Raw genomic sequence first — 25,868 nt, forward strand, 5'->3', positions numbered from 1 at the left:
TTCAAAAACTACACAATTTATTCCATGCAAGAAGCCAAATGATAGATTACATTGTTTGCCAAAATTTGTAAGCATTTTTTGGTGTACTATATGAAAGAAGCTAGATACCAAGTTGGGTTTCACTTCACTGCCAATATGATAAATTTTGTCCCTAGAGTAGAACCAAAACTATATATGACAATATAGAAATATTTACTGCACTTAGTTTATACTGTGGACGTGACAAAATTTGTTTTCTATAGTCCTTTGTTGTACAAAAATAAATAGCTGAAATTCCTGTATTTCATGTTGGAACATGTCTATTTCTATATGATTGTGTGTACCTTTTGAATGATGGCTCCCAATTCAAATCTTTTACTGCATATATGTAATGTCAGCTAGTGCCCAAAAAGTAATATTCTGGAAAATAAATTTAAAGATGCTTCGAACAAAGCATTTAAGCTCTTTGGAGTGTTATTCCCAAAATAACATATCATGATAAACCAACACATAAAAACTGTACTGATTGCATGTACGGGTATTGCTTTCTGCATGATTTTACTACAAAGGATTTTTATATAATAAAGTAATTAACTACAGCTTTCTAGTTTGGAGATAATCAAAGAGCTATTTTTGATATATTATATATGAAAAAGAGGAAGCATCATTTACCATTACTTCTATATTTGCTTTATAGAGATGTCTTATAAAGAATGTTCACTGTGCATGTATTTTTCTGTTCAAATTTTTACTTTAGGTGGTCAAAGCTTGCCCACAGTGCAACACTTACATGCACTATTAAAGATGCTAACCATGTCACACACATTGATAAAACTTTAGAGGACTTGATTTTAGTTATAAGACATACAACTCCATTGGGTTGGTTTCATTGTTGAGGGTGTAGCAAATCCATAGATTTCTTCCTTGGGATGTGCAGGAAAATCCTTGTAGAAGCGCTTCTGAATATCATCTAGTGCCTCCATGCATAACTCCATAGCATTTATTGCCTGCAGATGAAAATATTTCATAAAACCAATTAATGGATACAGAGTAGTCTAAATGTTAATTTCCAAAATAAATTAAAAATTGGACATGCAAAATGTTAAACATTCTAAAGTGAAAACATTTTAAATCATTCATACGTGTGTGTGTGTACATATATAATATGTGTGTATATATATTATATATACATAATATGTATGTATATATACATTATGTGTGTGTGCATGTGTGCATTTGTGTGTGTGTCTCTGTGTGTGTGTGTATAGGTCTCATTTCACCTCCCCCAACCTTCTGTAGACAGCAGCGACTCAAATATTTGTTTCTCCTTTCTCAACATCAGATCGAATGGAAACCATGACTTTCCTTTTAACAGCTGAAATCATTCATATTACTGATTTGAACCCTCCACACTATTTTTGGCAGCAGATATACTACATACAGACAGAAGCTAGGCTGTATTTAAACCCATACTTCAGCGATACAATATTTCCAACTATGGTGTCCAATCATATAATCATCTGAAAGACTCCTGAAGTAGCAGTGAGGATAGAACAAGCTATGCTAATAACTTCTCTAGAATATCCAACCATAGATGATACTACTCCTTAAATTTATTGTTTGCCTACAAAACATCCAATAAATTATAATTGACAAACTCGTGAGCCTACAACAATTCTTAGTCTCCAAGTGTAAACTCAACTATGAATTCTGTCTGATTCCATCTGTATTGACTAGGAAGAAATCTCTTCTCCAAAGCCAATAACCCTAAGTGTCTTCACCCTAGAATTTGAAATTAACCAAATTGTCCAATCTTCACAAAGAGGAATGAATAATGACCAAAAGATACGAAAATTCTCTTTTGCAACTGCTTTTATAACCCCTTTTCAATTTTCAAGAAACTTTTTATTTCATTTCTCATAAAGTGACCCCTTTTAATTTTTTAATCACTTTTGGCCCCTAACAGTTACTCTAACTGAAATGTTCACTTTAAATTAAAATACTCAATTAAACCAAAGTTGCTTGGAAAATAAGAATTAAAGACAACTTAAATTTAATTAATTAGCATATTTCCTCTCCAAAACCCCAAATTAGCCTATGACAATGAAATAGGCTAAAGGATCCTCTTCGAACACCTAGGTCAAAGGAGACATAACAAGATGGACTAATCTGAAGATGTGAATGATGAATTGTTGGTAGTTGCTTTTCATTCTAGAAATGCACACAAGCAACGGACATCTCCAAACATTTTGAAACCCTTGCTGATTCAACATATCAACACAATGGTTCCCCCTAAAAATAAATATTCTGAGTCCAATAACATACACTTAAAGACTTCCTCCATAATGAAGGATATCAAGAAATCATTGTATACCTGCTATAAATGAAGCCATATTAATGTCTTTTCAACCCGATTTGCTCCAAACAGGCACACAAATTGCTATATGTTATATAGATGCAAAACAAGAAAAGCCAATGTACACTTTTGAGTCATTAAAGGAGATATGCACCCTTGCAGGTGCAAGTGCTTACAAAGCCCACACAATCCATTCCAAATTTAGAAAAGCAGGCAGAAAAAGTAACTTCTTTTGAACTCAATCTGCTTTCAGCATCATTGTTGGTTCTCATCTTAGGAAAGCTTTAAATCCAGCCATTCTTTGTACTGTTAGATCAAAGTCTATTTTACAAATGCCAACACCACCAGCCCTAGTAAATTTTCAAGTTGCAAATAATTCAATCCTAAAAAATCATCCCAATCAAGGCCATTCCTCTTGCTGGTCCTTCCAACAATACAACTCCCGACCCTCAAAAGTCCCCACAAGCGACAGCACACTCTAATTCTTCCTTCACTGTCTCATTGGCTAGAATCAATGACACACCTCATGAGCTGGTTCAAGAAATGGAGGAATCAAGGGCCTGCTAACCACTTCTTATTAATCACATTTAATGGCAAAAAGAAAATCAGTTGGTTCTGCAAAATTGCATGAAACACCAACTGGAATGCTTGAACTTGGTGAGGATAAACTGTTAGCTCTCTCATTACAGGCAAGAGACCATCAAGGAACTACTCTCTCATGAGGGTAACAAAAGGAGGCAGCTGAGGTTGCTCCCCCAAAGGCACAACAAAGAACAAAAATGTGGCAAAAGATTATGCCTAATAAAAATTTAACATGAAGCTCTAAACCTAAATGGCAATTGGAATTCCAACCATTCAAAAACAACTCCCCTTGGTATCTTCAAAAATTGGAGCCAACTGCATCATGCTAAAGAAGAAAAAGGAGTGCAAGTTGACATCCTATGCTAAAAACCACCACCAGCCTTGAGGCTTGATTACCACTCTACTGCCTTTGATATTCATTGCTTTACTGATCATATAATTTGCTATTTCAAAAGCCACTGCTCTATGTTCTAAGTATTACTTTGGTTTATATATATAATCACCATGTACAAACCTAGATATAATCATATAACTTAAGCTTGCTCCTTATTGTTTTCCTATAGTGCAATCACTCTTCAAAATACGATGTGTACTCACTTCCCTAAGGAAGCTAGTTGTAACTGATCACCATTTCGTCCTTAACCTTTATTGCTATTAAAGGAAAAAATCTTTTTGTAAAATACTCCAACAGTAACATACTTCTCTTTTTAACAAAACAAAAACTTCACTCTTTGCTGCTATGTTATCAAATCAACCTGTAAACAGATTTTTTTTTTTTTTTAAAATCCACCTTTGATGTTGCCTTGATTAAAATATTATGAAAATGGTGTGCCCCATGAAGGTCTATGTAGTTTTGAAGGCCTTCATTTGGGCTTGCTGGTGAGGGATCTGCCCCTCGACCCCACCCTGTATCACGCCAAGGAATGGATGAAGGGAGTTGCCCCCAGACTCTTGCAAAGCTATCAGATATGAAGCCAGAGCAAACTAACTTGGATGATTCCCCTTCCCAACATGTTACACCGTCATGCCCCCACCATGACATTTGACAAAACATCGGACGGAATCTACTTTGCACTCAGGAAATTGTCTTACAATAAGTAAGACTTCACAATTTCCTCTCTCCCAGCATTAATCATAATGATAGCAGCAGATCAAGTTACTACAGCAGGCCGCATAGATTAAGAATTACTATGCATCAGCTAACATTTGCTTGTGTGGATTGTGCTTCTTCCCTCAATGCCAGCGGTTCCATTCATAGAAAATGATTAGTCAAGAATTGGAAATAAAGGTTAGAGAGGAGCAGTTCCAATAAAATGAAACAAGGCGTCCCAAAGCAGGGGTCGATTATGAAGAGGCAGAAGCCAGCGATAAAGAGGCGTCTCTCCACAACCAACACAACTGTGGGAAAGATCATGACTCTCCACCATAGGAAAGAGGATATAAGGGACCATTCTAGCATCCAAGGAGAGACATTGAAGAGAATCAGATCTGATATAAATAACCAGTTTCAGGCATACAGCAGCTGATATTATAACTGTGATTTTGTATGGAATTCTTGTGATATATATAGCATAACAAATCTTAATTGTAATTGCTCACTTATGAACAATATGTATATGATCTAGGAATATGATATTATTATATGATTTCTTATATATATAGAATGTAGGCCACAATGAGTAACTCTTTATGTGTTTGTTTAAATGCTGAAAACAACCATGATGGGGGTAGTAAAGGATTACAAGGAGGGGAACAGTTATGAGATCCTCTTTTAGTACACCTCCTCATAGTGGTTGACCAGGGGTCCCATGAGGTCAAGGGGGTGCAAGGAGTGCTCCACCCTTGGGCTTAGAAGGGAAGGACTTTCCGAACACCATATTGTAAATACACCTCAACCCTCTATCATGGTTGATCAATAGACTAAGGAGTCCAATCATGGGGAATGGAATAGGATGGCACAATGAAGGGGAAACGGTTATAGGACACCTCACTAGGTACACCATCTTGTATGGATGGCAAAAGGCCACATGAGGCCAAGAGGGATGGTATATCCAGTCTTGGGCCTAGGGTAGAGGATCTCTTGGGAACCCTATCATGTCACCTTATCCTAACTTCCCTATGGTTGAATTTCCCCGATAAACTACAGATATCTTATGATTAAGTCAATGTTTCTAACCTAGTAGGAAAGATCTATGCTTTTGATCTAAATTAATGTTCCTAATAAGGAACCTATTTTATGAATTATGTTTCAAATGATTTCCTAACATGTTTGCAGGATCTCAATCAGGTAAATAATATCACTAACCCTATTCCATTTCTTTTTTAATTGGAAATTGTGGTTTAGGGCAAAAATCAGGGCATTCACAAAAAGGGGGCATTACATACACTTGAGCCCAAAAGTAAATACAATTTTAGTCCAAGTGGCAATGGCACTGCTTGTGGTTCTTCAAATGTTCCTATATAATCTAATGTCAATGATGATGCTAGTGTTGAGAATTTAGAAAATCCTTATGATGCTAAAAAATTGATTGTTGAACTTGATATTATTATTTTAATATTGAACTTGAAGTTTGAACAATGAATATTTTATACTATTTATTTGTTATGCTTTAAATGACATTAGAGTTGATGGTGGTTTTGTTGATTATAATATGGTATGTGGGATTATGAACTTAATTCCTATTGCATGTTTTTGTATGGACAAACCCAAAATGAACCCAACCCCAGATTTTGTTTATCTGTATCCACATTCCAGTAACATAGCTTTGCTGTTTTCCTTTCATGCAATCACTTTCCTAAGGAAGCTAGCTGTAATTGATCACCTTTTGGTCCTTAACCTTTTTGCTATTAAAGGACAAAATCCTTTTGTAAAATACTCAACAATAGTGTAACTCACATTTTAACCAAAGAAAATCATACTAAGGATGGAAAACTATCTCATCAATCAAACAAGGGCAGAGAAATCGAAATAAACGTTAAGGTTGAAGTCCAAAAGTCATGGCATACCATGTTTCAAAATCTACATGTTCGAAGGGATGCACATAATCATGTTTAGTAATATCAATTCATATTTATCTACCTAATATGGATGCACTTAATCATATTTAGTAATATTAATTTATATCCATGTTTCTGTTTTAACTTTTAGGCCCTAATGACTCAAATAATATATATGGATGCATAAAAATATCAAAGCAAACAAATGAATATAATAGTAATATGTATCAAAGAAAAGAACATAATAACTCTTATCAATTGGGACAGCCCACAGGTAAAATAAACAGGCTGTTATACAGCCCACTTGGGTATCATTCTAGTGAAATTCTACACACCAACAAGACCAGGGGTGAATCAAGAAAGCAAGTATGCTTATTTGTGTTGCCCATTGTCTCAATTTCCAACAAAAGAATATTGAAAGTCCTTCGACAGGCCTTACCAACAACCCTAAATGACTCAAGAATAGACTACCATCTTCACATTTTCATTGAACCCCTACAAACAGAGAATTTGTATTGAATACATTTTTTATCAGAGGATAAGGATCAGATTAAGTAAATCAGAAAAACGAACCTTGTGTGGAAGACCACTATGAAAAAGTTTTCCTTTTGCATATAGTTTCCAAGAGATCACTCCCCCAGTACCAATGCAAGGTTGTTTGTCTGCTGTATCTATCCAAAACCTGCAAAAGGACATAAAGGGCAACCAATAAACTAAGATCCACAATTGAATTCTTTCTAAACTTTGAAGCCAACATACATGTTATTGATGTAGGCTGTTACTATAATGATAAGCATACATGTGCCCACACACACAAATGAAGAATAACATAAATGAAACTTCATGGATGAATTCGCACATATCACTAGTAAGAATTACATTGCTTAGGTACCCTACAAGAACATGTCTTCTTCATCATGTTGCTCAAGACAATGCTTCAAAGTTTGCTCTTCCATTCAATAGCATTTGCAAATAAAAAAACAACTGCAATATCATTTGGGAAAGATAAATATGATATATATAACTAAGAACTTGTGTCCTTTATCTCTATGTGGGTGCACATATGGCAACATTATAATAAAGTAAACGATTCATGAATTAACTCATTATAATATTTTTTGTGTCCGAATAAAATAGAACATAAAAACATAACTTCTTGAAAACACACAGAAAATACTGAAAGGCGGGAGGGGGGGATGAATCAGTATTTTAAACTTTTAACTGCATGAAACCACATAAAACATAGAGAGAGCAAACCTCAAGATGCAAACACTGAATTTCACGTGGAAAACCCTTTTAGGTAAAAAACCACGGCACATCAATAGCTTTCAATTACTAAAAGATCATCAACTCAAAATACATAAGTGAGGACCAACTCACTAAGAGCACCAACTCTCCTCGAAGCACCAACTTCGTTCAGCTTTTTAGATGATAGACTGGTATCAACAACAGCACTAGCAATCATTAAACCTTCATAAGCCTCAACCTCAAGGTTATGCTTCAGCAGCAAAGTAAATGATAATCAAAGTGAAACACTTCAGTCATTTATATATCAAACTGCATAGTTGGAAAACTCGCAAAGTACTAGGCGAGTTTTGAAAACTCACAGAGTTTTTCTGCTCTGCGAGTTTTTCTGACTTTTACTCGCCGAAAAACTCGCCCGAGTTTTTGCAACGGACTCAGCGAGTTTCTATAAAAAACTCGGGTACACTAAAAAAAGAGGCCCAAACACGTCAAAAAATTATCTATTTTTGTTTTTTCAGGTCAGTTCATTATCTTCGTCAAAATATATACATGAAATATAACATTTGAGTATAAGTTATATTTCATGTATATATCGATAGGATGTTTGAGAGTGATTTCAGATCTCTAGGTGTTATAATGCAAATTCTAGGTTTTAGAAGATCTTTTAATTTTTTAGACAGTCAAATTTCAGTAATCAATATGCTCCTATCAACATTCTCTTGCTCTCTCTATCTCACTCACTTTATCTGCCCCGAATTTTAGACCTTTCTATCTCCCTATCACTCTTCCTCTATCCCCCTCTCTACCACACTCCATCCCACTCTCTCCTCTCTCCCCCAAGATCTAGACCTATCTCTCCACCCCTCTCTTTCTCACCCTCAGACCCCGGCGAGGGGTGCTACACTTAACCTAATTTTAATTTGCAGATGCTTGGTGCAAAGTTGGCTTGGAAATACCCCACATCTCAAAAAATTTGCCCTCTAAATCTTATGTCAGCCTTGTAGTTCATTCAATTGTGAGCGCAATTGGAGCTTGTTTGAAACAATCCACACGAAGAAGAGGAGCAAGTTAGTGCAAAAACGCCTCAATGACCTTGTCTTCGTGCAATATAATCTTCGATTGCGCATAAGGTAAAGGAAGTAGAAGGTGGTCCAATTGACTTGGATGATATAGATCCTTACAGTGATTGGACATCACAGGAGCAACCTCCATTATTTTCCGAGGATGACATCACTAATTTGGAGAGGCGGGCTATGGAGGAGGAGGGGGGTGTATTTGGTTTCACGTTGGATGACATTAAGGAGGAAGAGGATGAGGATGAGGTGCCATTGCCAGTGCCAGAAGCAAGTGGAGACATAGCTTCATCCAGGATGGAGGACGAGCCAGCCATACCGAGCGAGGAGGCATAGTCACGCCCACTGCAGACTTCTAGGACTAGACCCTCTAGTTTGGACGCGTCTATTCTAGCTCCAAAACAGAAGTACGGATTGACTAACACGCATGTTAGTCGCGCATTTTACACCGTCGATTTTTCAATAAACGGCTACGATTGACTAACACGTCGCTATCACGTTGTACGAAAGATCTATTTTGGAGCCACAATAGCTTCGGCCCTCTAGTTCTACCTCTCCCCTAGTTTTTGCTAGAGCTGCGAAGAGGAACTTGTAATTGTAATGATGTATTTACTTTTGGTTTTACAAAAACTATTTATTATTTTGCTTCCAAGCTTCCAGCCATCAATATTACTCATGAGGATGCGATTTTGTACACACTTTGCATTTAATATATCTAGAATCAGCTTGTTTCTTTTGTGTTCTCGTTTATTGACTCAAAACAATATCACAAACAAATCTGTCTCCTCAAAAATCCTTAAGAGCTTTTACACCAAACAAAGATATTGAGAAAAGCACACTCGACCAGATTTATCGTGGCAGAAATCAACCAACACACAAAATTAGATAACCACATCTATCAAAAACAACACATTGTCACTGCAAAAGCAACAACTTCAATCTCCTTAGAAATCTCTTTTTCAGAAAACAATAGCAAAAAGACAACCCTTATTCACGCAGCGATCACCTCAAAAATTTCTCACCAAAAAAAAATGCCAACACCCACACCTCAAACATATCACTCCAAAAGAAGCGTACACATGTTCTTCAATGTTGGCTCCATATACACAAAAAATGATAGTCCTGAATAACTCCTGATAACACCACCATAATAGAAACCGTGGAAGACAAAAACGTGTTATAACCCGACAAAAAACAAAAAAAATTTGTGTATCATCAGCAGTGACTTAATCTCCAGAAAGTCTTATGTACCAAACACAATAGTCAAAAAGAAGAAAAATTAATAAAACCACGATAGCCTAAAAATGATGATCTCATACACAATACCACGTTTCTCCAAAAAGAATCTTTGATTGGTGCAGAAAGACATTACAAATGCTTAAAGCAGCCCCACTCACAAGACGTCAGAACCAAGTTGATGCAGCAAAAGGGTGAATAAAGTATCGGTTCAAGGGAAAAACACCTTTCATTAATTCCTGACGCAGTCCAATAAGCACTAGGAAATAAGGGATGAAAGCATACCACATTCAACCGCCATATTCAAAACAATCGCAGCCCATAATAAATTAATTCGATTCCATAAAAGCCATCCTGTTGAACATTCAACTGATGACTTGTCAATCTGATTTGGCAAGATATGCCAGCAAGCAAGTGAAGTGGACAAGCAACAGCTCAAGCAGACACCCGAGCAGCTCAAGAAAACACCCAAGCAGCTCAAGCACACAACCAAGTAGCCAAGTAGCTCGAGCACACAACCAAGTAGCCGATGAAAATCAGCAACTTGACTAGTATTTCATTCCAAATCTCTTCACAACAATCCTTTGACATCAATAACAAAATAATCAACACTTATATCAAAAGTTTGCATGAACAAAAAGAAGATTAATGATTTTCACATTCCACGTGAATTAAATTGTTGATGGGACCAACTGAAGATTTAGATGCATAGTTTATTATGAAGAAATGGCTACATGATAGAAGACTGCATTAGATATACAATTAGCTGGCATGTGCCTTAAATAATATGCATTTAATGAAATTTATAGTAACATACCCAAGGGTTCTATGGATAATTATGTTAAAACCAATATCATGATCATAGAAGCACCTTCCCTAAATGGACTGCATAGCTTGAAGCCTAACATCAATCTAGGAAAACATTGTGCTCCCTGAGGACGTGTCCCATGCCCCAAATGCTCATGTCCCCTATAGACCCTAACATCCATAGCTTGTACGTGGGTTTAGGTATGTAGCCTTCCTTGCTTGGGCTCAAGTAATAGCCAATACTTCATTATGTCTTTCAACATCAATCACGTTGATATTGGCCTTTTTCTTTGAATATCTGACGTCTTCATGGTCTCCAAGTCCACACCATTTGCATGGAAATCCTATTATGTTCTAGTTTCTCTAGTTGTCTCTTGCAAAGTGTCTCCATTTGTTACACTGACAACATTGTACAATGGAATAAATTTTAGTGTTGTACCATATCTGACTACAACCTCCCCCTCTTTGATTTTGGTAGCTGCCTAAAGATGCATTAATATTATTCTCCACTTAAGTAGAGTTATGAGTGGAGTGTACATTCACCTTGTGTGAAGAGCACTCACATGCTCCTACTCCTCATATTATAAGGGCACTCTTTGTTTGAATGACCCATAACCTGACAAATATCACAAAAACATTTTCTAGGACGATTTGTTTTTATGTCAGCTTCACCGTTACATTCCATGAACCAAAATTCTTTGCTTTCTTTACTAGTTTCTATTTTTGCTTTTAGTTCATCATCCGCAGCATATCCCACATTTACGATTCCAAATTTGCTCTCAACTTCTCACAACTATCATATGAATTTTCATTATCCTCTATTTTTCCTTTGCCATTAGAAAACATTTTGTTTTCACTCTCTATATTTATGCCAGATCGTATGGTTCTATATAAGAAGAGGACGCACTATGTTCATCTTCTTCCATAATTAGAGAATGAAGCCATTCATAAACCATCTCTTCTTAAGGTTGTTGACTAGTTAGTTTTCTAAATTAACCAGTTCTTTGAGCCTTCGATTATAGCCTCTAATGTTCTCAAATTTTCCTTACTTTGTATAATAAATCTCTACTACAATTCAATTATCATCCCACAGTAACTTAAAATCCTCTTCAAAAGCTTTCTTCAATCTTTCCCAAGTAGTTTTGGAAGTTGGGTCAACCTTTGTGTACCAATCAGTAGTTATGCCTCTTAGGATTGCTAGGAAGGACTGTAGCTAATATAACCTATGGTCCTAGCCATTTGTTGTCCATATAATCCCACAAGTTTTACAATGCCTTGAAGATCTTTTAACCCATTGCCTATGAATTTCAACAATTTCTACCTTTCAATATTGAGACTTGATGGGAGAAGCAACTTTGCATCGGTTCTTCTCTTGTACTCTTAGCCATATGAAAAACCTTAACTCTTCCTACTTCCTTGTTTTGCACACTTGAGTTGCCTTAAGGTTCTTTCTTATACACCTTTGGCCCATGAGTCTTTGGCTTGGTTAGATCACTAGTTCTTCATTCTCCAATTCTTCAATATGTTAAAGACTACTCTTGTACATCTCTATCAACAAGTCTTTAAATTCTATCTCCCATTTTTCTTCATCTACTATTTGTTGTAATTGGTCAAAAAGATCTTGTTGGGAATTGTTGGCATTGATGTCAAAGGCATTCGAAGGCCAAGATTGGAGTTGCAAGAAAATAAAATGAAATATATTCTTGCTAAGGGTTGACCCTTAGACACTTGGCGCCCTCATTAAAGTAAATTATAAATTGATAATTGAAAAATTGATTGCTCAAATAATTGGATAATTACATTGAACAATATACACACGTATATATAGAGCCTACAAGACGATGTTCTATAAATAGAACTAGTCATTAAAGTGAAATCAAATAAGCTAAAAAACTTAAAAAGCTAAATAATAAAAAGCTAACTATAAAGCTAAATAAGTCGACTAAAAAGCTAAATAGCTAAATAAGTCGACAACTAAGATGACCACTAAGAATAGAAGATGACCATTATAGAAGATATTAATATTATTTGAACACCCTCCCTAATGGTCATCGTACTCAGTACCCTACAGAAGAAGACACTGCAGGTGTTATGATCACAAATGTTGGTGTGGAGACCCTCCCATGTTGATGATAGAATGGCTAGGGTCAGAATCTATTAGGCCTGGCAGAGACAACGTAATTGTCTAATTGGCCCATCGGCCTTAGAAAGTTACGTATACCGGCTATTAATGAAAACCGATATTAAATGCCTAATATATTAAACAATATTAAAATCGATATTAGTTAAATATAATCAATATGAAAAACATTAGCAAATGATTGTCATCGATATGTATAATCAGCTATCGATATCTATATTACATTATCGACTTTATTATCACCATATTGTCTAATTATCGGTGAAGTGTGTTATTGCACATAACTGATTATGTTTAAAATTGGTTTAGTTGTAAATACCGATTACATTAATGTATCAGTTTGCCTCCAAAGGTATCATGTCCCTACGTGTAGAGTCACGACCTCGAGTATCCTATATCATACAATGCAAATCCTTTGAGAGGAACATATTTAGGATACGATAAGGCGGAGATATAATAAGCAGGCAGCAATATATACATGATACGATAAGGCAGAGATATAATCAGCAGCTAGCAATAAATATGCTGCTCGTATAGAGAACTATAAGCAATAAAAGGTGGATACATATACAGCAGTCTTTGAATATACACATTTAGTTTGTGATATTCACTTGCAGTGAATTCGATATACATTCTGCAAATTGGATCCCCATCGTATATAGTTTGAATTGACATCAAACGAAGATTAAAGTTCAAATAAAATTTAAAATTACCTACCTATTATAATCTGATCAAAATTTAACATGGTATCAAAGACACCATAAGTAAAAGATCAGATCAGATTTATATAGGCAAAACTATTCTCTATATATCCTCGAATTCTTCTACTCCCTTCTATACATCAAAATGGTGAATGGTGTTAGATTTGAGGATCAAGTTGAAGAAGAATTAAACTTCGTGTCTTGGAAGTTTAGAGTTATGTTTGCCTTGGGGGAAAATTAATTAGATGAATTCGTGAAAGATGTCGTACCCGAACCAAAAGAAGAGGATGAGAAGCTTCAATGGAAGAGAAAGAACAAAGAAGCAATGAAAATGTTGGTTGACTCTGTGAAAGATCATATTGTACCAATTATCTCAAAATTGGAAATGGCCTATGACATGTTCAAATCATTAGAAAGTATGTCTTGCATTAAAGCAACAGCTCCATCATGTAAAAATGATGAAGGGGGAATCTACCACCTCATACTTCATGTGGATAACAAAACTGAGAGACCAACTCTCCACCATTGGTCACACAATTGAAAGTAAAGAGTTAACCATGTTGGCCCTCAATGGTCTCCCTTCTTCTTGGGAATCATTCATTCAAGGGATAAGTGCACGATCTAAACTTCCTAAGTTTGATCGATTGAAGACTGACTGCATTCAAGAAGAGTCAAGATTGGCTACAAGAGGTATTGGTCAAAGCTCCATAAATGAAGATATTCATGTTCTTGTCGCACACTCCTCAAAGAAGAAGGGTAAGAAAGGACACTCCAATAGAAAGAAAGATGAGGAACCAAATGGTGCTCCCACGCACAAAACAAGGAAGGACATTTCAGAAATCCAATGCTTTAGATGTGACAAATATGGTCACTACGCAATGAAATGTCCAACCAAGACTATGCCTCAAGCATCCATTGCGGATGTTGGTGAGACTATTCCACAAAAGGATTCAAATGGATTAATATTCTGATTTGAAAGAGATTAGTTGTTTTTGGTTGAATAATGTTCATGAATTTAATATGTAGTTTTTGTTTTTTTTGTTAATTCATGCAATTACATTATGTGTGTTATTTGTGAAACAACTTTGTCAATAGATGTTCACTTACGACAAGCTACATTTGGATATCTTGTGTTTTAAATTTCTTCAATTTACTATGAGAAATTTGTCCCTTACATTTGGGACATCTTTAGAATCACAAATCTGTTGCTTTTCAGGCTATAGAGTTTTGAAGTTCTATTTGTGATGAAGAGATTAAAATTCAAGAGGAATATGCAGAGGACTTTAGTGAAGATTATGAGATTTTGCATTTCCATTTTTTATAAAACAAATATCTACCTGCAGAGGTGCAACAGTTCACTTGTGAAAGCCATTGAGGCACTTGCGCTGGTAATGATATCATCTAGGGTTACAAAGCCAAGATTGAGACAAAGCGGCTCTCTCAATGAGAGGGAGCATGCTGAAAAGGGATTTTGTTCTAAATCTCAAGATGATCATATTCATGTCTAGGGCTTGATCTTATGATAGTAGATCCATGGTGGTTTTGGATCTAGCGCTTCCAACCGTATGAGAATCATACCAGATGATGTGAGTCTCCTAAAGAAAGATATCTTCCATGATTGGGACCATGTGAGCAAGGGATGCTTCTGTGACAGAGGGAGCAGCTCAGAGAATGTGCTTCTATTGATATCTAAGGATCTTGGTTATATTGGTTCAAAGGGAGTGGACCATGTCAAGATGGTTTCTCTAGTGATCAATCAAAGGACTATGATTCATGAGATGGAGACCCATTCATGTAGGCTGGAAGGCCTTTATGCTGACTTCTAGGTCATGATATTACTGGATTGATGAATGCTTGGTGAGCTTGGAATACACCAAGAGTGATGCAGTCTCCAACCTTGTATTTCATGAAAGTTCAAAGCATGTGGAGATCAAGAATCACTATGTTAGAGACATGGTGGAAAGGTATGTTATTCACTAACGTATTCTTCTTTTCAAAAGATGTTTTAAAGTGTAAACTCTTGTGATTGCATTTCTCTTTGAGAGAGACTTAAGGTGAAAGCCCTTATCTACACCCTCTAATATGGTTCATGGTGGATGTCATGTGTGTGACGCCATGACAAACATCACGTGAGAGAGTCCGTGATGATTTTCTTGTACTTGTGTGTTTACCCTCTAGATGAGCCATGGTGAATATCATTGTGAGGTGATGATCTCACAATGATGAACACTTGTGCATCTCACCATTATTGTGAGGTGACGATCTCACAATAATGGTTGATATCACGTGAGGTGATATCTATGAATAAACCATAATGGTGGATGTCACATGAGGTGATATCTATGGATATGCCATAATGGTTCATATCACGTGAGCTGATATCTATGGATAAACCATAATGGTGGATGTCACGTGACGTGCTATCTATGGATATGCCATAATGGTTGATATCTTGAGAGGTAATATCTATGGATATGCCATAATGGTGGATATCATGTGAAGTGATATCCGTGGACAATCCATAATAGTGGATATTACATAAGGAGATATCTATGGTGGATATCATGAGAAGTGATATCCGTCGATATGCCATAATGCTTGATATCACTGTGAGGTGATGTCTTTCTCTTCCACAAATAGATGTAGCTATTGTGATATATCATCACAAGAGGTGATGCAACTTATAAAGGTTAAGAAGGATTCTTGCCTAGCTAAGAGGCAGTGTTGATGATAGAATAGCTACGGTTAGAATCTATTAGGACCGACAAAGACAATGTAATTGTCAAATTGGCCTATTGGCCTTAGACAATTACGTATACCAGTTATTAATGAAAACCGACATTAAATGCCTAATATAATAAACAATATTAAAATCAATATTAGTTAAATATAATCAATATGAAAAACATTAGCGAATGATTGTTGTCGATATGTATAATCGACTATCGATATCTATATTACATTATCGATCTTTATTATCACCATATTGTCTAATTATCGATGAAGTGTGTTATTACACAAAACTGATTATGTTTAAAATTGGTTAAGTTATAAATATCGATTACATTAATGTATCGATTTGCCTCCAAAGGTATCATGTCCCTACGTGTAGAGTCACGACCTCGGGTATCCTATATCATACAATGCAATTACTTTGGGAGGAACATATTTAGGATACGATAAGGCAGAGATATAATCAGCAACTAGCAATAAATACAATGTTCGTATAGAGAACTATAAGCAATAAAAGGTGGATACATATACAACAATCTTTGACATATACACATTTAGTTTGTGATATTCACTTGCAGTGAATTCGATATACATCCTGCAAATTGGATCTCCACTGTATATAGTTTGAATTGACATCAAACGAAGATTAAAGTTCCAATAAAATTTAAAATTACCTACTTATTATAATCTGATCAAAACTTAACATCCCAGGATCTGCAGAATGTAGATGACCAAGAGCACCAAAAGCCATCCAAGCTAATGAAGCCCTCACAAGCGAATCAGAGATCTGGCACACGTGAATTACTCATGCCTAAAACCATGATTTTGAGGAAAAATCAGCAAACCCTTTTGCAAAAGAGTATTGAGCACTGTTTGCTCGAGCAACTCCTAAACAGACTGCAAGATACCACGCTTGCAGATGTTCGCCTGACAGTGCGACCCAAAACTAACTGCAACAAAGCACGATTTTTAGGAGAAAAATCGATCAAAACCAAAGAACTTCGCGAATCACAAATCCCACGCGAACTTCTCATATTATAGATGATTTTTGAGGAAAAAATCGTACAAAACCAGCAAACAATTTTTGAAGAAAAAATCCTGAAAACCTAGAAATCCCACACAAGCTTTGCAGATTACTGATGATAATTTTTCAAGGAAAAAATTATAAACCCTGCGAACAATTTTTCAAGAAAAAAAATGTCAAAACCCTTGGACCTGTAGGACGAGGTCTGGCCTAAATCAATCTGATCAAGACAACGCTATTCAAATTTCGTCAATATGCGGTGTTTCTAGGTGTTGTTAAACTTCTGACTGTGTTCCAACATGATGTTGGTCAAAGAAGCCATCACGGAAACCGAGGTTGAACGTGGTCAACCTAGTGAAGACAACAGACAGAAGAAGCTGATTAAAAAATCAAAATAGAACCTAGTGAAGATAGGAGACAGAAGAAGTTGATTAAAAAATCAGAATAGAAGTAGCCACAAAATGAATCTAAAACGTTGTAGTGGAATTCAAGGCACGAATACCAATGCACAAATTTTGAGGTTTGATTTTAAACCTAGAAATTAAAAATTTCCTGCAAATTTAAAACCTGTAATTTTTCTGAAAAAAATCAGAAAAATAAAAATCTGCAAAAAAATAATGAGCCAAAAAAAGTTCTGGCATAAATCTCGAGGGACAATTTTTTGACACTGAACCCAAGGTTCGAGATTCTAAAAAACCTAGAACAATCTGCAAAAATAAAAGTGATTTTTCTGAAAACAAATCAGAAAAATAATCTGTAGAAAATTGAGTCAAAAATAATTAGGGCAAAGTCAACAGGCACCAAAAAAAAACCGTGTATTCAGAAAACACTAAACCAGAAAGAAACCCACGATTTTCAAAATCCAACAGAAAATAGCACAAAAGGACCACTAAAAATCATGGTGCCACAAGGAAAACTACTCAAACCCTAGCTGTTTTATTTGGAAAATTGCGATAAGTTGAAACAAGTCGGAAAAAGTCTCAACGAAAATCACGGAAAACGGAACTGCACAAAATCATCGTCGGCAGGAAAACATCACAGGTCGCGAAAAAATCGCCAAAAAGAACACAATCCCAAAACAGCTGTCGAAATAATATGTGCCGCCAAAAAAAACTAAAAAATCGCACCACGAAAATCAAACTGGTACAATCGGGACTATGGTAAAACGATGGTTGAAAGAGAAGAATCGAGCCAAAAAACACAGCGCACAAAAAGAATACAAATCGGAAATTGTAGAGCCCGTCGCCTAGAAGCCCTCCAGCCGCCAAAAAAAAAATGAAACCCTCGGACAAGCAAAAACGAGACGGAATTTATCCAAAAAAAAAAATACGACTTGCAACAAAATCGCGGGATCAGCAAAAAAACGACGCCCAGAAAATTGCCAAAAAACCCTTGTCAAAAACACCACAAACCCTCACACAAATTTCAGAAAGAAAATCGCGAATTACAGAGAAAAAATAATCCGCCCACGAACACCTAGCAAATTGCAGAATTGTTATTTTCATTAATTAAAATAAATATTCTAGAATTCCAAGTAAAAGGCCTACGAATTTTTTATTAAAAAATTCGCTAAATCCTGACAAACCCCATCAACTTGCTCTGATACCATGAAAAATTGATTGCTCAAATAATTGGATAATTACATTGAACGATATACACACGTATATAGAGAGCCTACAAGACGATGTTCTATAAATAGAACTAGTTGTTAAAAGTGAAATCAAATAAGCCAAAAAACTTAAAAAGCTAAAAAATAAAAAGCTAACTAAACAAGCTAAATAAGTCGACTAAAAAGCTAAATAGCTAAATAAGTCGACAACTAAGATGACCACTAAGAATAGAAGATGACCATTATAGAAGATATTGATATTATTTTAACAATAATAAATGTCTATATTATTGGGCCGACCTCCCCCTTCATTGTGGCACCCCATTTCGGAGATTTTAAAATTTGAAAACTAAATTAAAACAAAATGGGCCAACCCCCTTGTGTAGTGCAGCCACTTTGGGCAAGAAAATAAAGAATTAAGAAAAATATTTTCATGCTACCTTGGCCAACCAGCATGGAGGGATGTAACCATTGGATAAAGGGTGCATTAGCATGTATAAAAAGAAGACCATTCATGGTTTATTTGAACAAGCATTCATTGAACATCCTTCATATAGAAGAACAGAAATAAAAGTTGTTTGTAGCAGACTTATGAAAGATATTGCTGCAGATTTGTGAAAAAATATTATAGCAGACTTATAAAGAGTATTATTGCAGATCTATGGGCAGAAATTGGTGAAGATTATAAGCAGATTTGAAGAAAAAAATTGGGCAGGTCTAAGAAGATATATTGAGGTTACATTAAGGCAGATTTTGGCAAAGTTTTGAGCCAATTTGTAAACGAGAATTAGATTTGATTCAAAAATAAGATCAAGTACTCATCACATTATTCTTTTGGACATTGTTGCCTCGTATTCAAAGAGATTGGTGTCTCTTGCTGAGTTGATGCTCAATCGTGGGGATTGGTGTCTCTAGTGGGTTGGTGCCTACAAATCATCTAAACGAGATTGGTCTCTCTTATGGGTTGGTGCCTATGAATATTGTAAGAAGTTTCTAATACAAAAGCAGTATTTTGCCATGGTTTTCTCCCACAAGGGTTTCCACATAAATCATGTGTTCATCTTGTGTCTCTAATTGCTAGATCTTGCATATGTGTTACTACTATGGTTGATTAAGTTTGAAGTATAGTTATTGTGGTTAATAAAGTTTTGAGAAGTAAAAATTTCATGTTATACTGATTCACTCCCCTTCTCTTAGTATAAGTGAGTGCTCTTCAATTCTACCCATGCTTCATTGAGTAGTGGTAAATGTCACATTCCGTTTAATTAGTTTAGCCTAATCACTGGATTATTGCACTAATTGTTTAAATGAAAACAATTAGATAATATTTGATTATGTTAATTATTGTTGGAATAGTTATGCTGACAACTAATTTTTCAAGTGTGACAGGAGTCGTTGACATCCTTTTGAGTTGGATAGAGTGTATCATCGGAGAAAAGATTCAAGCCAGTGGAGGTAACTAGTTATGATAGAATTAACACACACCCACATAGACTCATGTAGTTAGGTTGCATGTGCGTGAATAGGATTAGGATTAGGTATCTCAAGTTTCGATAATTAAATAATTAAATTATTATGAATGATGCATAAATAAATTCGTATGAGAATAAATTATCTTTACATAAGTGGACTAATCTGTAATTGGAAAGCTTAGATCAACATTAGATCATTAGCTTAACTTAGCACAAGAGCATGCTACTAGTTGATATGTTGTTATAATCAGACATTCCATCAAAATGAACCTAACTAAAATAGACTTGACATGACAAATGTAAATAACATTCTCCATTATTTATTATTATTAAAAGGAGATAAATTTAAAATTAAATAAATAACATTAAGTTACAATATTGTTACTAGTATAGTACAGAAATAAAAATCAAATGGCAGCTAACTCTGATTTTGCACATCCATCTGAGTACAGGCAGTTGATTGGATCATTGATGTATCTAGTTAACACTAGACCAGATATATGCTATGTAGTGAATGCTCTCAACCAGTTCATGAGCATGCCTAAACATGTTCACCTCGTTGTAAACAAGCCCATCCTGAGATACTTGCGAGGCATAATTGGCTTTGGGCTGAAGTATTCAATGAAAACTCCAATAACCCTGGAAGGTTACTCAGATGTAGATTGGGTAGGAAGTGTAAAAGATAGGAAAAGTACTTCAGGCATATGCTTCAACTTAGGATCTGCAGTGATTTCTTGGGCTTGCAGAAAACAGTCCTCAGTGGCACTAAGTACAGCTGAAGTTGAGTACATTGCAGCAAGTGTTGCTTCTAGGCAAGCACTATGGCTTCGTAAGCTTCTTGCTAGGTTGTTTGGACAACCTTGGAAACCCACAGTCATTCATTGTGATAATCAAAGTTGCATAAAGATGTTTGTCAATCCAGTGTTCCATGATAGGTCAAAACATGTGGAAACTCATTATCACTTCATTCGGGATATGGTGCAAAGAGGCGCTATTCAGCTGAAGTATGTTAGTACTGATGATCAAATTGCAGATATCCTTACCAAGCCTCTATCCAAGGTGAAGTTTGTGTACTTTAGGGACGAGCTTGGCATTTCGGAAAATGAAACCTTGGTTGAGAGGGAGTCTCAACCTCAGTGATGCATTGTGTTGCATCAACCACCCTCTGCGGGCAATGTAAGGTGGTAGTCTTCTCAGGGAAAAGAGTAGTTGTTACCATCCTCTGCAAGCAATGTAAGATGGTAAAAAAGATTCTCGCCACCCTCTGCGAGCAATGTAAGGTGGCTCCAGTCTATGCTTGTGTGCAAGATGGAAGATTTTTGTTATGTAATTCCATTCTATGCTTGTGTGCAAGATGGAAATCTACTGATTATGTAATGCATTCTTTGCTTGTGTGCAAGATGGAAGATAGTGATATTCTAATTATATTCTCTTCTCCCTAATTAAGAGGGAGTGTTAGTTTTAATTAGGGTGAAGGGCAGATTCCAATTGCCTAAGGCAACATTGGAATCCGCCCTTAAGGGCTAGGCCCTTTTATCTCTTCAAAGGGTAACGTGTACCCTTTAGGGCTGGACCCTCTCTCACGCCACATTGTGTGTCTCAACACCCAAATGAAAAGGCATAGGGCTGGAACCATATACCAAACGTAGGAAAAGTAATTAAGAAAATATTATTAAATTATTTTCTTACAAGCTGACCTAGATGCCTACCGCCAAAAGAGGAAGATATATATATGACAACTTCAAGATGAAGTAAGACATTCATTTTTACAGATTAACAGCAAAGGCGATATGCTCTTCTACCTTTAATGATCTGCTCTCCTACACTTGGCGAATCTGCTCTTTGGCAATTCCATGGACATTTGGTGATAATTATGCTTCAGCCTATTGAAGTCATCTTCTGCTGAGTTGGTTCTTGGTCATCTACAGCTAGGGCATCATCCTTCATCACCTTGGCAACTTGCTGTTTGGACAGCAATCAGAGATGAGTGTTGTAATCAAAATATTGTATAATTCATAATCAGATCTGAGGATCTCTTCTTGTTGGGTTTTTCCTCCTAGGAGGTTTTCCCAGGGTAATGTTGTCTTGTCTCATTCCATATGGTTGGTTGTTTGCTCTCTACCACTTACTAAGTTGAAAACCCTAACAACAAACATCTATTTTCTGAGTTTATTGTTAATCTGAAAGTAAAATTTGTCACAACCCTCCTTTATGACTTTTTGATTTAAATACAATTCTATTATATTTTTGGTTAAGCTATTTAAATGATTGAATAAATGTTATAAAAGAATAAAATGAATACACACACTTGGAGAATATAATTCAAAAAGGCATTATTTTTATTTATTTATTTTCCACTCCCAATTATGGCACATGTTGTAGGAAAAATAAGAAGCTTCTAGAGGAATCTCCACCACCTTGCATGTAACTCCCCCACTAAGTTTAATCAATTTTCATGAGTCCAATATTGGAAAAGAATCTCCTTTTTAATTAAATTTTCTAGATAGTGGAATGGAGGGATTTTTCTTATAAAATGATATGCAAGTTTCAAAGAAGGGAGTTGATTATGTTTTGAAGAAATTTCCCAAGTTTTTTTCTTTGGTAGTCTCATTTTTCGTTGCAGGATTTTTAAGTTGTTGTTTGAAAGGTTTCTCTCAAGTTGCAAAGGAGGATCAAAAGGATAGCTAGAGGATTCAACATCAAGCTTCGATAAGCCAGGTTCTCTTCTTGTTATTTCACATTCACATATGAGAAATGGTATTATCTAAAGATAGTTTCTAGATTCTCACTTATTTTAAATCTTTTTATTTAGGAATAAATATTGATAAAATACTTTCTCATAATGCATGTAAAGGATAGCATTATTATTTATTTTATTTTTCCTAGAAAATATACACATAATCTTGCTTTTTGTTTTTCCAAAGATTGTAGATCTGTGCAAAAATCATATTTCCTTTATTTTTAAATCTTTTTTTCTGAGATTAAAACTCTTCCCTGTGTGATTTGAATCTTAATCTTTATTTCTTCCCTCTAACTCATTTCTTTGGTTCTTCGAATGGAAATCTGAATCTCATTCTTAAAATAAACCTCACTGTGAATATTAGTTAAATAAATCTCTCTGTGGATATTAGTTGAATAAGATCTCTCTATGAATATTAGTTGAATAAAATCTCTCTGTGGATATTAGTTGAATAAGATCTCTCTGTGAATATCAATTGAAATTGAAGAATATATCTCCCTGTGAATAAACCTCTGTGTTATTCATCCCTGTGAATGAATCCCTGATCTCATTTGATTTCATAAATACTTTTTTTATCTGGTTATATATTTCTCTCTGTGAATATTAGTTGAAATGGAGGAATAGATTTCTCTGTGAATAATCCTCTGTGTTATTCTCATTTGGTTTCATTAATATTTTTATGTCTGGTTATATACTTCTCTCTGGGAATAATAGTTGAAAACTGAGGAATAAATCTCTCTGTGAATAACCTTTGTGTTATTCACTCCTATAAATAAATCCTTATTGTTTACATTAACATTTTATCTCTCATATACTGGTCAAATTCTACTCTCTGTGCTTAAATAAATTAAAACTGGAAACTATATATATAAATATATATATATATATATATAAATATATATATATATATATATATATAAATATATATATATATATATATATAAATATATATATATATATAGTATTTATAAATTTTATGCAAAGTGAATTTTTTTAATTGTTTGGGTGCACGATATAGTACTCCGTACGTGCACGGAATATCGGGCTCGCAGGTGGGGAGCGGAGTTAATACTCCGCAGGGGAGTGGTACAGTAACGATACCCTCCACTAGCCTGCGGTCACTGCTACAGCAGTGGCCGCAGGGTAGTGGAGGGGACCCGTGGGGTCCCACTCCCACTTGACCCCTTTGTTAATGCCATTCAAATTTTAATTTATGGCAAATGTTAATTGTTAGATTTTTTATATATATAAAATTTTAGTTTAATTAAATTCTTTTTTTTATATATATAATTTTAGTTTAATAAAATTTTAAACTTAGATAAAAAAATTTAGATTTATAATTAGTTTTAGCAATTTATAAATTGTAAATTAAATTATACCAAATTTTATAATTAGATCTTTTTTTTAGATCCAATTAGAAATTAATCCATATTAAATGATTTGAAGCTAAATTCTATTTTGGGATTAGTGGCTTTATAAGCGATATTCTCGCATGTAACTTACACTACCTTCACCTCATGCAAATTGCTTTACATTGATTACATTTATTGGCGTTCCATCTCCATGCAAGTTTCACGTTTAATTATTAATATGCAAGTTTCCTAATTGGCATTATTATGCAAAGTTATATTTCAAGTTTTGAATAATAAATAATGTTAGTTATGGTTTTTATTCCATGTAATTCATCAAGTAGTTATTTCAATTAATTGAGCTTTGCAATGTCTAATTATACGCATTCAATTCATAATTATTTTCCAAGCATGATGTTTATCATAAGTTAGAAAATTGAATAAAGGAAGTTGGAAAACCAAAACCTAGCAGCGTTCGGTATATACAGTGCCTCTAGGTCACGCTTACGGGTAATGTCGTCGTGTTTAACTACTGCACTTAACGCCTAATAAAGCTGCATCAATGACGTCTGTGGCATCGTCCCTATAAATCGTCGGGGAATAATAAGGGACACTTGGAAGTTAAAATCCATGGGGCGGGTAATCCCCCTTGGATCGATAATTTAATAAGATAATTCTAAAATGATCTTTCATCCGCTGAGTTAAACCATAGTAAACTCCTATAGGGATGATGAGTGAGATACTTTTATGAAATTGATTTAATCTCGAAGAATTGTTGTCGATTGACAATTGGTCAAGGGTGACGCTTATGATAAGAATTAGGATCTAGTTGTTTTAGGCCACAAGCAATAGGCCATCTTGAGCCTTTGCTTAAGTGCTACCACCGTGGGTAGCAACCGCAGAGAAACTGTCTGGGACATTGACCCTAGACAGGGTTGCGTACCCACTAATCAGTTTACATCAAACCATAGAGTAGAAAATAGAACTACATACTTTACGCCTTGATCCCGTGCCGAAGCGAGTATGTAGGCAGTCTTGGGATGGAGTTGTCCCTCGTACTCAAGCGTTCGTGGGTGGGGTCTAGGCTTGGTAAGGAAGGATTGAGTAAGAATCCTAATTTGAAAGATAAGTATAATAAAATGGAAAAAAGTAATTCAATGCTTACTCAGAAGGAATCCCGTATGGATTCGCTTGACTTCCCGAGGCTTTAAGCCAAATTCCAAGGCGGAATTCAAGCTTGAATTATGTTATTTAATTCCTCCTAAGGACGGCGACCTCGGTGCACTTCTGTTAGAAGAGTGTAGTACTTAGTGAGTGGCTCAAGACCCGAATGGTCCCGATGAGTCTAAGTCTCTGGCCAGAGCACCTCCTATCCCAATTGGATAGATGCCTACCCCGTATGGGTAGATGCCTATCCTGTATTGGATAGATGGAATCTTATGTCCCGTATGGACAGATGCCTAACCCGTATGGTTAGATGCTCATCCCGGATGGATGAATGCCTAATCCAAATGGATGGATGCCCAGAGTATGCGATTGAATCAAACACAATGATTAAATTAAACAAAAAAAAAAAAAAATGGTCAATTTTGGTGGGTTGTTACAAAATTAACATTCAGTACATTTCAGCAATATAAGGCCTTAGTTGAGAAAAAGTTAGGTTCTCAAATTGTTACTCTAAGGTCATATAATGGGGGGGAGAGTTTTGTTCATCTTATTTCTCCACCTTTTGTGCTACACATGGCATTAAGCTTCAACTTACCACAACATACACCCCTCAGCAAAATGGTGTAGTTGAACATCAAAAATTTGAAATTGCACCATT

The 25,868-nt window shown here is 35.5% G+C and overlaps 1 protein-coding gene across 1 annotated transcript in view; it reads right to left on the reverse strand.

The window, feature by feature from the left end:
* LOC131036093 (acetylornithine deacetylase) overlaps positions 1–25,868 on the reverse strand; it is a 132,145-nt gene that overhangs the window by 89,051 nt on the left and 17,226 nt on the right. Inside the window, exons 3-4 of the mRNA XM_057967900.2 lie at positions 6,488–6,596; positions 848–986 (exon numbers count right to left, since the gene is read on the reverse strand). Of these exons, the coding sequence (XP_057823883.2) occupies positions 848–986; positions 6,488–6,596 (248 nt within the window). The remainder of the gene's footprint in view (positions 1–847; positions 987–6,487; positions 6,597–25,868) is intronic.

The sequence above is a fragment of the Cryptomeria japonica genome, chromosome 4 (assembly GCF_030272615.1).
Source record: "Cryptomeria japonica chromosome 4, Sugi_1.0, whole genome shotgun sequence".
Classification (NCBI taxonomy): Eukaryota; Viridiplantae; Streptophyta; class Pinopsida; order Cupressales; family Cupressaceae; genus Cryptomeria; species Cryptomeria japonica.